We start from the raw sequence: 14,550 nt of genomic DNA, 5'->3' as shown, positions 1-14,550 counted from the left end.
TATGAATGAGAAATCCAGCAGACCTGAAAGACGACTAGCTCTCGTTATGGGGAGAACTCAGTGAATATTACAAAGGAATAGCAGCCCTGAGTGAAAACAAGACTGACAAGTGAAGACCAACTCACCAAAGTCAGAGTCTGGAATGGCTGAAGTGATGGGAAGTATCATGAAAACTGGTGTAGATTTCTCAGTCAGTACACAATAACAGCAAGCAATCCAATATATGTTAAACATGTGCAATTCTTCTAGACATATTTTCACACAATTATTGCAATGCACAAGAAAAATCAGATCAAAAGAGAAAAAATGAAAAAGAATACAAAAAATGAGAAAGAATAGGAAAAATATAAAAATAAACCACAAAAAAAGTGAAAATACTATGTTGTGATCCACACTCAGTCCCCACAGTCCTCTCTCTCTGGATGCAGATGGCTCTCTTCATCACAAGCCCATTGGAACTGGCCTGAATCACCTCTTTATTGAAAAAAGCCACATCCATCAAAATTGATTATCAAATAATTGTGCTATTCCTGTGAACAATGTTCTCCTAGTTCTATTTACTTCATTTAGCCTCAATTCATGTAAGTCTCTCCGGGGCTTTTTGAAATCATCCTGTTGATCGTTTCTTATGGAACAATAAATAACATTCCATTATATTCATATACCATAACTTATTCAGCTATTCCCCAACTAATGGGCATCCACTCAGTTTCCAGTTTCTTGCTATTACAAAAGAGCTGCTGTAAACATTTTTGCACATGTGGGTCCTTTTCCCTTTTTTATGATCTCTTTGAGTAGAAACACTGCTGGATCAAAGGGCATGCACAGTTTGATAGCCATTTTGACATAGTTACCAAGAGAATAATTCATCTGTCTTTAAGAAGGCAACATTTAACTCCATCAAAAATAAAGTACATACACACACACACACACACACACACACACACACACGCGCACTAAAGTACAATGTTTAATATGTATTGGATTACTTGCTGTCTGGGAGAAGGAGGTGGGGAGAAAGGAGGGAGAAAATTTTGGAACACAAAGTTTTGCAAGAGTGAATGCTGAAAACTATCTTTGCATGTATTTTGAGAATAAAAAGCTATTATTAAAAAAAAGTAAAGTGCAAGTGAAACTTAGGGAGATTCAGGATTCCCATCTCAGTAACAAGACAGATAATATTGAGTTTTATGCTCATAAACATTCAAAGTGCTTTTATGAAATCCTGAAACCTATTTATGGGCCAAAGACCTATGCTGTACCTCAACTACTCAGTGCTGATGGAGCCACATTGATTAATTATAAGGGATGTGATCTGAAAGAGATAGGCTGACTTATTTCCATACTCAACAAACCATCATCAATCAATGCTGAAGTCACGGACCATTTTCCTCAGATTAAAATCAATCCCTCTTGAGCCAAATTTCCAACTGAAATAGAATGCTTCTCTCACTGTGGCAATGTGCCTGGTGCTGATTCAATGCCAACTGAGATTTGTAAGGCAGGAGGGTCCAAGCTGACTGACATTTTCCAGGTTAGATGGCAAGAGGAGGTTATCCTCCAGGAGTTCAAGGATGCCTCCATTGTCTGGTTCTATAAAGGTACGGGGAATAGATTGTCCTGTTGACAATCACAGAGGAATCTCTCTCTTAGTCAATACTGGCAAGATCCTTGCCAGAGTCCTCCTTAAATAGGCTGATCCTATTATACACTTCAACAATGATACTGTACGAGGATGTATTCTGATGGAAGTGGGTATCTTCAACATAGAGAAGAGCTAATCCAATTCCAATTGATCAATGATGGACAGAATCAGCTACACCCAGAGAAGGAACACTGGGAAATGAGTGTAAACTGTTTGCATTTTTTGGTTTTTTTCCCAGGTTATTTTTACCTTCCGAATCCAATTCTTTCTTTGCAACAACAACAACAACAACAAAATTCGGTTCTGCACACATATATTATATCCAGGATATACTATAACATATTAAATATGTATGGGAATGCCTGGCATCTAGGAAGGGGGTGGAGGGAAGGAAGGGAAAATTTGGAACAGAAGGAAATACAAGGGATAATGCTGTAAAAAATTACCTATGCATATGTACTGTCAAAAAAGTTATGATTGTAAAATTAATTTTAAAAAAAGTACAAGCAGAAAAAAAAATAGGCTGATCCTTCAACTGGAAGATGGTCATTTACTTGAGAGCCAGTAAGGCTTCAGAAAGGGTCAAGGAATGGTTGTAATAATGTTTGGGCCTGACAACTCCAGTAGAAATGGCAGAGGCGGATCAGAAGTCTGTGCACAACAATTCATCAATCTGACCAAGGCCACTGATACTGTCACTCTTGCAGGCTTATGGAAGATCATGAGAAAATTCGGTTGCCTGGAGAGTTTTCAGCATTGTACATCAGTTTCATGATCGTATGCTTATATGGGTTCTGGCTGATGCTCTCCCGTCTCCCCATTCGCCAGCTGAGTGAAACAGGGTTCCTGCTCCTGTATTTTTTATTTAGCATGATGTTTTCCATGATGTTGTAAGTCACCTTGAATGAAAATGAAAAGCACTGATGGTAAATTATTTAACTTGAACAGGCCAAGCCTAGAGTGGAGGGAGAATAGTGTGACTTTTTGTTGCAAATGATTGTACATCCAATACAACCTCTGAGGCTGAGATGCAACAAAGTATAAATGGATTCTCTGATGCTTGTGCTACTTTTGGCGTAACAATTAACACCAAGAAAATACAGATTCTCCTCAGTCAGTACCACACCAAACATACATAGAACCAGTGCTGATATCAAATGAAGAAATTGTGAATGCAAGTTCATTTGCCTTGGCAATATACTTTCCAGGAATATACAGTAGATGATGAGCTTCATGCATATATTGCAGAACTAACTCAGCTAGCTCTAAAGGAAAGTAGGGTAGAAGAGGTTGCTCCCAGCTTGAAAGTCTGCAGAGCCATTGTGCTGACCTCAGGCTTGTATGTCCATGCACCCTGGACAGTTTTACCAGCCCCATGCCAGGAAACGGAATCACTACCATTTGAATTGTCCTGGGAAGATTCTGAAGAACACCTGGCAAGACAAGGTCCTGAATCCTGAGGTCCTTTTTCAATCTGAATTTCCGAGCATTCAAACTGTACTGCGGAGAGGGCAACTCCAATGGGCTGATCCTGTTGTTCAAATGCCAAACATACATTTGCCAAAAAGAATATTTAGAAGTCGCACTAGGTGAGCACTCACATGGAGGTCAGAAGCAGGAGATTCTCAAGGGCTCGCTGAAGAACCTTGAACTCGATTTTAAGACAGGAGAAACAATGGAACAAGCCAGGCTAGAATGGGTCAAAGCGCTGTGCTCTAAACAAATAGAACTGCAGTAGTTCAGAAGGAATGCACACCGTCAGAGCTGCCTGCTCTCTAAATGTTCCTGTAGATCATTTGTGCTTGACCTGTGACAAAGCTTCCCAAGCTCACAGTGGTCTGATCGGCCACAGTCAGGAGCACTGTACCTTGATCCCAACATGATGGTGTCATTTCAGTCCTCTGAGAACAAGAGACAACAACCAACCGACTTAATTTTCTCTGCTAGCCTTGGAGACTTTGAGATTCTGAAGGGACTCATGATTCTTTCCTCCAATTAAAATGCACACACTTTATAATCATTTGTTATTCAGCCATTTTTCAGTCATGTTTAACTAACTCTTCATGTGTAAAGATACTAGAATGATTTGCCATTTCCTTCTCCAGGTCATTTTACAGATGAGGAAACTGAGGCAAACAGGGTGAAGTGACTTGCCCAAAGTTACACAGCTATGAAGAATCTGAGGTCAGATACTTCTTCCTGACTCCAGGCCCAGGGCTCTATATATACACTGTCACTTAGCTACCCATATCATCCAGCTGCCTTATCATCACATATCTCCTTCTAATTCTAGTTCAAATGGACATTTGAACAACTGGATCAGCCCACTGCAGTAGAGTTGCCCTCTCTGCAGTAGAGTTTGAATGCTTGGAAATTCAGATCGAAAAAGGACGTCAGGATTCAGGACTTTATATGTCTAGTATAAATACTCCTGAATTTATATTTCAATGTTTTGGCTTAACTCCAGTCTTTTTTTTTTTTTTTTTTTTTTTTGGTTAAGAATGCTTGAAAATCTTTAATTCCATTAAACATTTATTTTTTTCCCCAGAACGATTACATTGTACTTCTGCGTAAATTATTCTTGGTTGAAAAGTCTTATATTTTGCTGTAAAGGGCTGAAAATCCGAGTTGCACTGAGTCCAACCAAGCACTTGAAGCTAATTACCAATTGGACAATACTCTATTGACATATGCTTGGAGGATGACCCTGACCAACTAGTCTGTGCTGGCTCAATCTGTGGGTGGAGACACAGAAGTGTGAGAGAGTGGAGAAGGTGGATTAGGACAAATGGGATCATTCTTTGGTGGTGCAGAGAGAAAGGAAATGTGGAGATTCCTATATCTAATCCCCTGACAGCGACCCCAAAAGACCAAGAATAAAGACTTGCTTATCCTGACTCCGGCTGATTCTAAGATATCCAGAGTACTACTGCGGTCATTACATTTTGCCTTTTGGAATAATGTATCAAACGATTTTTTTCCCCTTAAGATGCCACATAGTTTTCTGTGATCTGACTATTGTTCATCATTAATGTTTTCTTTTTTTTTTTTTATTTTATTTTATTTATAATTTTTTTGACAGTATATATGCATGAGTAATTTTTTTATAACATTATCCCTTGTATTCATTTTTCCAGATTATCCCCTCCCTCCCTTTACTCCCTCCCCTTGATGACAGGCAATCCCATACATTTTACATGTGTTACAATATAACCTAAATACAATATATGTGTGTAAATCCCATTTTCTTGTTGCACATTAAGTATTAGATTCCGAAGGTATAAGTAACCTGGATAGATAGACGGTAGTGCTAACAATTTACATTCACTTCCCAGTGTTCCTTCTCTGGGTGTAGTTGTTTCTGTCCATCATTGATCAATCGGAAGTGAGTTGGATTTTCTTTATGTTGAAGATAACCACTTCCATCAGAATACATCTTCAAACAACATTGAAGTACAGCGATCTTCTGGTTCTGCTCGTTTCACTCAGCATCAGTTCATGTATGTAAGTCTCTCCAAGCCTCTCTGTATTCCTCCTGCTGGTCATTTTTTACAGAGCAATAATATTCCATAACCTTCATATACCATAATTTACCCAACCATTCTCCAATTGATGGACATCCATTCATCTTCAGTTTCTGGCCACTACGAAAAGAGCTGCCACAAACATTTTGGCACATAAGGTCCCTTTCCCTTCCTCAGTATTTCTTTGGGATATAAGCCCAATAGCAGCAATGCTGGATCAAAGGGTATGCACAGTTTGATAACTTTTTGGGCATAGTTCCAGATTGCTCTCCAGAATGGCTGGATTCTTTCACAACTCCACCAACAATGTATTAGTGTCCCAGTTTTCCCACATCCCCTCCAACATTCATCAATATCTTTTCCTGTCATCTTAGCCAATCTGACAGGTGTGTAGTGGTATCTCAGAGTTGTCTTAATTTGCATTTCTCTGATCAATAGTGATTTGGAACACTCTTACATATGAGTGGATATAATTTCAATTTCATCATCTGAGAATTGTCTGTTCATATCCTTTGACCATTTATCAATTGGAGAATGGTTTGATTTCTTATAAATTAGGGTCAGTTCTCTATATATTTTGGAAATGAGGCCTTTATCAGAACATTTAATGTTTTCTTTCTGGTTGCCTACATTTTCTTTGATTTGGATTTGTTTTTTGTTTTTTCCTTTAGGAAATAATCAGCAAATTCTTCCTATTTTTACTTTATTCTCTGGTTCTTATAGTACTCTGAAGTTTTTTTAAAATAATATTTTATTTATTCCCAGTCACATATAAATAATTTTTTAACATTCATATTAAAATAATTTTGAGTTACAAGCTTTCTCTTTCCCTCCCTTTTGACATGTGTTTAAAACTTTGAATTCCAGATTTTCTCCCTTCCTGCCTCCCCCCATCACACACAATGAGAAGGCAATGTGAAATTATGCGAAATATTCCCCAAAAAGTCACATTCATGTTATCATCTTTTTTTTTTTTATTCATTTTTCCAAATTATCCCCTCCCTCCACTCCCCCCCCATGACAGGTAATCCCATACATTTTGCATGTGTTATAGTATAATCTAGATACAATATATGTGTGTAAATACCATTTTCTTGTTGCACGTTAAGTATTGGATTCCGAAGGTATAAGTAACCTGGGTAGATAGACAGTAGTGCTAACAATTTACATTCACTTCCCTTGTTCCTTCTCTGGCTGTAGTTATTTCTATCCATCATTGATCAACTGGAAGTGAGTTGGATCTTCTTTATGTTGAAGATTTCCACTTCCATCAGAATACATCCTCATACAGTATTGTTGTTGAAGTGTACAGTGATCTTCTGGTTCTGCTCATTTCACTCAGCAACAGTTGATGTAAGTCTCTCCAAACCTCTCTGTATTCCTCCTGTTGGTCATTTCTTACAGAGCAATAATATTCCATAACCTTCATATACCATAATTTACCCAACCATTCTCCAACTGATGGACATCCATTCATCTTCCAGTTTCCAGCTACAATAAAAAGAGCTGCCACAAACATTTTGGCTCATGTTATCATCTTAACAAGAAATATGGGATGAATGTTTAATCTCCATATTGGTAATATTATAAGATCAAGGCCAGGGTTGTTGGGTTTTTACCACCTGACTGCTCTTCAGGGTTAAATGGGAGGAGTCTGTGAAAGGGGAGGTGAGGAGGGAAGCAATGGAAGAGGAAAAGACCATTTGAGGTCTTTGGATGAGGAACTGCTGACTCCTCCTGATTGGTTGGGGTTGGGAGACAGGAACAGTGTGTCTGGACATCATCCATTCAAATGAGTGGGTGGGGGAAGGTGTAAAAGGCATCTTCTGTCTGCTCTGGAATTTCCCAAGACTTTTCACATATTTTTCATATACGTAAAGCCTTATTTTGTACATTTTATGAGGTTCAGAGTGATCCAAATGTTTCTGAAAGGGGCTGACATTTTACAAAGTGAAAATGAAATGTACACCCTTTATATCATATTGTCTCTGTTATTTTCATTTAAAAATTGATTGAGTCAGAATGTATAGGATAATTATCTGGTAGAATTCTCTCCTTCATCCTTCCCTCCACCCTCAACATGGGTTAGGGTAGCTTTTTCCATGAAAATCAACAAAGCTGTTTCTGGAATTTGGCCCCAGAGGGCTCAAACTGTATCACATAGTGGCACTATGGTGTTAGGTCACCTAGTTTTAGCCCTGACAAAATGGATGGGAAGACTTGAATGTTGTCAATAAATAAGTTTTTACCAAAGAAATATTTTTTTTTTTGTTGAAAGTTTTTTAATTTCCAAAACATGCGTCTTCAACATTAGCCCTTATAAAACCCCAAAGAAATATTTCTAAATATCTTGTAGCGTTAGCATGGAAAGGCAAAAGTAGTAACCCTCTCAGATAGGCAAATGCGATTGAGCATCAAGTTTTTCCTTAAGGTATTCCTAAGAGGTGTTTTATATCGACTATCAGAATGGAACTTTGATATTTTGGGACTAGATATGGACAGTTAATTATCTGGGGTCATAGGGTTTAGATCTTAAGAATTCATTTATTTCTATTCCTCATTTTTCGTAATAAGGAACTGAGGTGGAGGTGAATAAATTAACCCATCACACAGATATTAAGGCTGGCGTTTAGTATAGGCAGGAATTTTGCTACAGCTGCTTCTGTTGGGGCCATGATTGTACTTTAGCCTCTCTCTTATTTCTGGGTGGATTAGTTATCTTTAAAACAAAGACTCTGGAAGTTCAACATGCATTATGGATGTTGTTCTGGGGTCTTTTGTCATTCCCAGTATGGCTTTCCCAGCTCATTTTTTGGGCCTAAAGGTTGTTCTGAGGCTGCTTACTTCAAATGAGAGATTACTTGTAAAGCATTTAGCATTTAAGTGCTGGATAATGCTTGTTTCTTTTACTCTTCTCCTTTCCCTCTCTTCCCTGCCCTCCTCCCCCTCCCCACCCCATATCAAGGACAAAGCCAAGATCAGTTTTAGTCAATCCCACCTAAACCTGATGTTCAAGGAAATTCCTAAAATAAACTGGTGGTCTTTCCCCTGCCCCAAGAAGCCTCTAAACATTTCTATACGGAAGCTTACCAAAGGAAGGATATGAAAAACATTCTAATCTAGCTTTAGTACTCAGATTTCTCTGTAAAAAGAGAGAATTTTACTAAATTATCTTTAAGGTGCTTTTCTGGTATATAATTCCATGAAAATGCAATCATTTAACAAGCATTAATTAAACACTATACAAAGGAAAAGCAAAAACTCCCTGCCCTCAAGGAGTTTGAAATTCAAATGGGCGTGTATTTGTGTGTGTGTTTGTTGGGAACGACCAATCAAGAAAGCGTTTATTAAGTGCTTAGCAGAGTAGGCTTTCTGGAAGGGAAGACTATAAAGGGGTCCCTGCCCAGGACACTAGAAGTACTTGTAGGAGACTGAATGGATGGGAAGTAGCTTTAGAGAGCCATGTATGGTCGTGGTGAGACTGAGGTGAGCTGGCGGGGAGAGTACTCCATCTTCCAGCTGATGTATATTTGACTTGAAAGAAGCAAGGATTCCAAGAGTCTGAGGTAAGTCAGCAGAAAGTGACTGGAGGCATGGAGGTCAGTGAGAGCAAAGGCAGAGGCAAGAAAGGGAGCCTTTGATGTGAGGGCTGCGCTTTGTGGAGTATGTGGGGGACTGGAGCGTGTAGGAGGGAAAATGGAACTAGCTGAAGGTTGTGTAAAATTCCAAATGCTAAATGTAGGATTTTTGTGTGCTCCTAGAAGTAAAAGGGAACCTATTTGTTGAGTTGGGTTTAGGGGAATGGGGATAACTTTGGCAACTAGAATCCTACTCTTTATAGGAAACTGCCTGGAACCCTCTTAAATCCAGCGCTTTCCCTCTTTTCATTACTTTCTATTTATCCCATAGTTTGTATAGAATTGTTTGCATGTTGTTTCTACCATTAGATTGTAAGCTCCCGGAAGGCAAACTCAGCTTTTTTTTTTTTTTTTTACATCCATTGGTTAGCACAATGTCTAGCTCACGGTAGGCATTTAATGCTATTATTGACTGGCACAAAATAGATCAGAAAGGAGCAGGCTAAATAATCATGATCTAAGCGAAAAGTGATAAGGGTGTGCTCTAAGGTAGTGACTGTGTTAGGAGAGAACAGAATCCTAAGGACTAATGGAGTCAACGCGGGGCCCAAAGAGTGAGTAACACAAAAGTCTGGGTTGTTTTATGGCTTCTTGCCCTTTGAGTGATGTGTTCATTTCTAGACAGCCCTCTGAAGAGCGTGGATGAAACCTCCCAGATGGACGCCAGGCCGATAAGTAATTTTCAGGCCAGGCTGGCAGCTCTGAATTCTAACTTGCACCGGCCAGAGAGGAATCCATTTTTATATGGAGGTGTTGCCCTGGAGTTTATAACAGGTACCGGTGGCTGCAGGACTGGATGTGATGCTAGGGACGGGTCTTGTTTTCCAATTGCCCTTGGGTGATACGTCACCCTGTCTGCGGGCGACCACACTGAACCTCAGCCGGACGGCCTAAAATAGGAACACAAGTTGAACTTCGTTCTTTCTCGGGAAAAAGACAATCCAGTGGGAAAACATGTGGGGCCAAATATTAAACTATCTAAAAAGTATTATATTATAAGAGAAAGACCTTAGTGGAAGCTTCCCTAGCAGAATGGAACGGCCCTCCGTCCTAACGTCAGCAATTGATGGAATTTGTGTTTGAGGTACTTCAGGTGGGGGCAGAGGGCGGGCTACTTAAGCCGGAAAGAGGTGCTCAGTTTAGTTGTGTTTTTTTTAAAGGGGAAAGGTTGGAGGAATAAAAATGAATTCCATTTCATACATCTTAAACTGTTGTAAATATCAGTGGGAAGCTGTAATACCGGAGTCGGCCTTCCCAGGGGATGAGCGGCGGGATAAGATTCACTGACAGATAATTGAAAGTGTCCTTCGTGATTGAGGTCTGAGGATGGGAGCCGAGAGGGGCACGTCCACGATTAGCTCCCGGATGGGGGATCGAGTGCGGAGGAGGGTTTTCACTTTTTTTTTTGAGCCTCGGGATCCCCATTTGGCAGTAAAGATAATGTCTTCTGATTGTTTTTACTGGCATAAATTAAAATGCATACAGGGGCTACCAATTATATTTGGCCGTCGGTCATTACGGGAGTGCCCTTATGGCAGTGCCTGAGGGCAGGAGCCAGGGTAGGGGGGTGTTCCTTGGGCCCCGTAAGCCGCCGGCTGCTTAATGACGCCCTGCTCGCCGCGGGGTTAGGACGCCGCTCCTCACCCATCCCCCCATTCCCTTGTTTCCGCAGCCCAGGAGGAGCGCGCCGCCCAGAGGGTCCTGAGCAACCTCCCGCCCATGGTGCTGAGCTGCATCCGAATGGAGAGCGGCACGGGCTTCCCGCGGCTCCTGGCGGCCGCTTTCCAATGCAGCGCAGACCTCAAGACGGCGGTGCAACTTCTATTGCTGCAGCGGGCCCCAGAAGGCCTAAATTGGGACAGGCTGCTGGCGATAGAGCGCCAGTGCAACCTCTGGACGCGGGAAGCTTTCTACGTCATGAACGGCGTGCAGCTACAAGAAGGCAGCAAACTGCTACAGAGTCACGTGGTGAGCCGGTCCTTGGATCTCTGGCGGAGAAATCAGATGGCCGTGGCCGCTGCCACCGCCTCAGCCGCCACCCACAGGTGGGGCTTGCATCCGTCCGCGCCTGTGCGGAGAGGCTGGGGCCCGTCTCCGTCTGCGCCTGCTCCAAGGGGTGGGCACCGGTCTGCATCTCAGCTTGCCCCTAGGGGCCTGGGCCAGCTTTTGCCTGCACTTGCACCGAGGCATGGATGCCCGCTTACTCCTGGGACTGCGCCTGCACTGAGGCAGGGGTGCCCGCCTAATTCTGGGCCGGCGCCTGCCCTCGAGCACGGGTACCCGCCTAATTCTGGGCCGGCGCCTGCCCTCGAGCACGGGTGCCCGCCTAATTCTGGGCCGGCGCCTGCCCTCGACCACGGGTGCCCGCCTAATTCTGGGCCGGCGCCGACATACCCGCATTGTACTGGGTGTTGTGACCCCGCATTAAACATGTAACGGTATTTTAAAAAACATTTTTATCAATAAAGTTTGTCGTGATTTTTAAGAAGAGACGTGTTCAAACGCTAATGGCTCAACTCAAAAAGCGGGGCCGCTGAAGACTTCGGGTCTGCAAGGTTGCTGAGGGAAGAGGAAAACAGGTCCGGCGGCTCCGCACGTGGGGCCCGCTCCGGAACCCAAACAATACCACGTGGTGAGGCTGGGCGGGGCCGGCGGCGTGACGGCACGCGCACGGGACGGCCGCCGCCGTACCCTTGCAGAAGGGGCCGTAAAGCGCGAAAGGTCGGGAGCTCGGGCTCCTCGTCCTCGGCTCGTCCTCTCTTCGCGCGCCCCCTTTCCACCCCTCACCCCCGAAACGGAGCTGTCTCTCGGAGCCCTTTCGCCGCCGCCAGCTGCTCGCCCCCTGGCGGGGAGTCCCAAGGCGCGGAGCCCGCGGCGGGGCCGTGAGGTAAGGTGGGGCCCGCGAGCCTCCTTCCGTCTCCTCTTTTGGGCTCCCGGCCCCCGCGCGCCCTCAACGGCCCCGCCCCGCGCCCTTGCCCCGGCCCCGCCCTCGCCGCCGGCTCGAGATTAAGTTCCCCCCACCCCCGCGGGCTGGAGGTCGGGTTCCCCTCTCACCCCACCCCCTGCCTCCGCGTTGGCGGGGCCGCTGTTACCTGTTAGCGTCCTTAGAGACTCAGCTTCGGCTGGTCCGGGCCCGCGGAATAACTCCTGTGCCTGCAGCGGGGCCCTCCTCCCCCAGCTCTGGATCCGAGCTCCGGCGCCCCCTCCTTGGCCAGCACTGGGGTTTACGACGCTCTTCCTAACCGGACCCTCCCCCGAGGCCTCGGGGCTGCCTGTGGGAACTTGGAATAAGCCATTGTTTGGAGGCGGGGAAGCCCCCCCATTGTTGTAGCCCTCGGACTTCTAGATCTCCAGATCGGAAAAGTTCCTGGTTTGTCCTCGTCGAGGTGGGCCGCGAAGTCCTGGGAGCGCTGATAGAATACGCGGTTCTGGACCACTTGTTCCCCTTTTCCTTTACGTCCGGTACTTAAACAGCTTGTGGATTGGATTTTTGGTTGTTTGCTTTCAGTTTAGGCAATTTTAAATAGTCCCAAGACGGACTGTTGAAGCAAAAAAAAAAAAAAAAAATCTCAAAAAAAAAAAAAGTTAAAAATGGATATTAAAAACTACTACAAGAAAGTTAAAAGGGGAACTGGGTTTTGTACATTTCCTACAGCGTTATGACAACTCATATATTTAACTCATATACGGTCAACTCTTCCCTCTGTGGCCATCTCTTCAGAAAGTTTCTATGGAACATCTGTCTAGTCCAAACCATCGGGCTCTTTCCCTTGAAATATCATTTAGGACGCCGGACTTAGACAAATAGAATCCCGCTGGACACGCTCTGCTTTCTTTCCTTTTAATTCCGGTCTGATTGTGTTCAGTTTCCCTTTTCTATCACAAATTCGCGGCTGCGTTTGCAGCTGCAGCCGACGGTCGTTCCACAGTCCGCCTGGCTTATTTTGGACGTGCCGTTGAATGGAGACTTTTTCCAGCGGCACTGTGGGCGAATTATTCAGTATAAATGTCTTTGCTTTTCTTCTGGCTTGTTCTCGCTCCCGGAATTCTTCTTTGCGTTGAAGGTCTTTGACCTTTATATTTTACTTCAGAAGAATGGCCTAATCTTCAGTCTCTGCTCCTGTATATATGGGGGAGGGGGCGGATGTGTCTCTTCCAGAACTTTGGGCACTTGGGCTTCTGTCACAAATTCAATGTAAGTCGTTCCCATCTTTGAGACCGATTGAATTCAAAAGCTTCTTCAAACATTCCTTTAGTTTCTCCTGCATAATTGTGTAAAACAGGTTCTTTGCATGATATCTTTTTAATTTATTTTGCTTTTTCCTATTTAATTTCAGTCAAGGATTTTCAGGTTGCTGCCAACAGCTTTTTCCCAGCTGTCATCACATTCAGCTTCCTTATCACAAAATTGCCGGATGTGACAGCTTGGCATCCCCGTCTACAGTGATCGGGCTTTGCGGAAGAGTCAGTGGTGTCCGTTTTTAGTTCAGAAGAACTTTTGGTGAAAACCTGAATTCTGACAAAGAGATTAAAAGCCTCTAGGTTTTTTCCTTGGCTTGGGAGTTTCACTCTTTCTCAATTTCCTTTTTGCTCTGCAGCTGCTTCTTTGGCAGATGTGACTCCTCAGTTTTGTGCTCATCTCCGCGCTTCTTCCTCAGGCAGCTTCGTCCTCCACGGCCTCCTCTTTAGCCTTGTCTGGCTGCGCTTGCCCATCTTTTCATCACTTTGGCGGCTTCAGAGTCTTTGCCCCATCTTCTTCTGTTCAATCTTGGCATTGTCTTTTTTTTTTTTTGGCTACATTTTAGTTGGAACACCTTTTGTGACAATTATGTTGTCAGGGCTTGGGCTGCTTTCTTGACGGGGGAGCTGCTGTCCCTGCTGGAGCTCGGACTTCCTTACTAGGCAAGTGTGGCCAGGGGGCTTGCTTGCTTGGTGGTGCCTTCTTTCCTTTCTTCTGATGCTCCCCTCACCATCTTCTGACATCTTCTTCCTCGCTCTCTTCCCTCTGCTTTGGGGCAGGGCCTGTTTTCTTGGACTCCTCGATTTTTAGTAACCTTACCTTGATGTTCTGGAGAAGGCGCCCCATCTTCAGGACTTTGGACACCTGTTCACCAGCACCCTTTTGCCGGCAGAGATTATTGCAGCCTGTTTATTCTCAAATGATTTTTATCTTGGTTTTCTTTACTTTTTTCCTTTAAGATTTCTTGGTTCCTTTGCTTCTCTTCCTTCTTCCTGGTGGCATATTTGGAGACTCAGTTCCTGTTTTTTTTTCTTTATGATCTCTTCCACAAATCGTCTCCCACAAGTGGCCCATGGTGATGATTCTACACCTCCAAGCACTGTCTGTTGTCCCCTTAAAGCTCGCAGCCTAGAGTAACCTGTTCAGCTGACGGCTCTGGCTGGCTCTGAGATATGGCCTCATCTCTGACTCTTTCGGCTCAAGGGAGTTTGTTTCCTGGGGATTCTTTCTACACAGTTTTTTTCCTCTGCATTTTCATTCTGACTTTTGCTGGTGCTTGCTGGTGGGTGACTCTGGGCCAGCCTCTGTAGCCAGTTTACTTATCTGTAGAATGAGCTGGAGATGCAGACCACTGCAGCGTCTCTGCTGAGGAAACCCTGACTGCCCAACTTATATCCAGCAGTGGCCCCTCTCCCCACTCCATGTGCAAACAACTGAGGATCAGAGATGCCTTATCCAGGGCTTCCCCAGTCCAAGTTCAGCAACAAGCATTTTGGAAGTGCC

At 43.8% G+C, this 14,550-nt stretch overlaps 2 protein-coding genes across 5 annotated transcripts in view; both read left to right on the top strand.

Moving 5' to 3' along the window:
• Positions 1-8,501: 8,501 nt before the first annotated feature.
• Positions 8,502-11,421, top strand: LOC141554258 (uncharacterized). The gene is made up of 3 exons (XM_074285989.1): positions 8,502-8,735; positions 9,429-9,581; positions 10,480-11,421. The coding sequence occupies exons 2-3, from the start codon at positions 9,464-9,466 to the stop codon at positions 11,241-11,243; spliced, it is 882 nt and encodes a 293-aa protein (XP_074142090.1). The 5' UTR covers positions 8,502-8,735; positions 9,429-9,463; the 3' UTR covers positions 11,244-11,421.
• Positions 11,422-11,491: 70 nt separating this feature from the next.
• PDPR (pyruvate dehydrogenase phosphatase regulatory subunit) overlaps positions 11,492-14,550 on the top strand; it is a 34,712-nt gene continuing 31,653 nt past the window's right edge. For 2 of the 4 annotated variants that reach the window (XM_074285987.1, XM_074285984.1), the window contains exon 1: positions 11,492-11,694. The gene's annotated coding sequence lies outside the window, so the exon portion shown is untranslated. The other 2 variants (XM_074285986.1, XM_074285985.1) reach the window with 2 other exon arrangements.

This window comes from Sminthopsis crassicaudata, chromosome 2 (genome assembly GCF_048593235.1).
Source record: "Sminthopsis crassicaudata isolate SCR6 chromosome 2, ASM4859323v1, whole genome shotgun sequence".
In the NCBI taxonomy this organism is placed as follows: Eukaryota; Metazoa; Chordata; class Mammalia; order Dasyuromorphia; family Dasyuridae; genus Sminthopsis; species Sminthopsis crassicaudata.
This window is presented reverse-complemented; position numbering and strand designations above follow the sequence as displayed.

What these genes read in the sequence shown, in the direction of transcription:
- LOC141554258 (XM_074285989.1), top strand. Translation starts at nt 9,464, where the DNA reads ATGGACGCCAGGCCGATAAGTAATTTTCAGGCCAGGCTGGCAGCTCTG. An exon ending in TGCCCTGGAGTTTATAACAG is followed by an intron (nt 9,582 to 10,479) that starts GTACCGGTGGCT and finishes TTGTTTCCGCAG; the next exon opens with CCCAGGAGGAGCGCGCCGCC.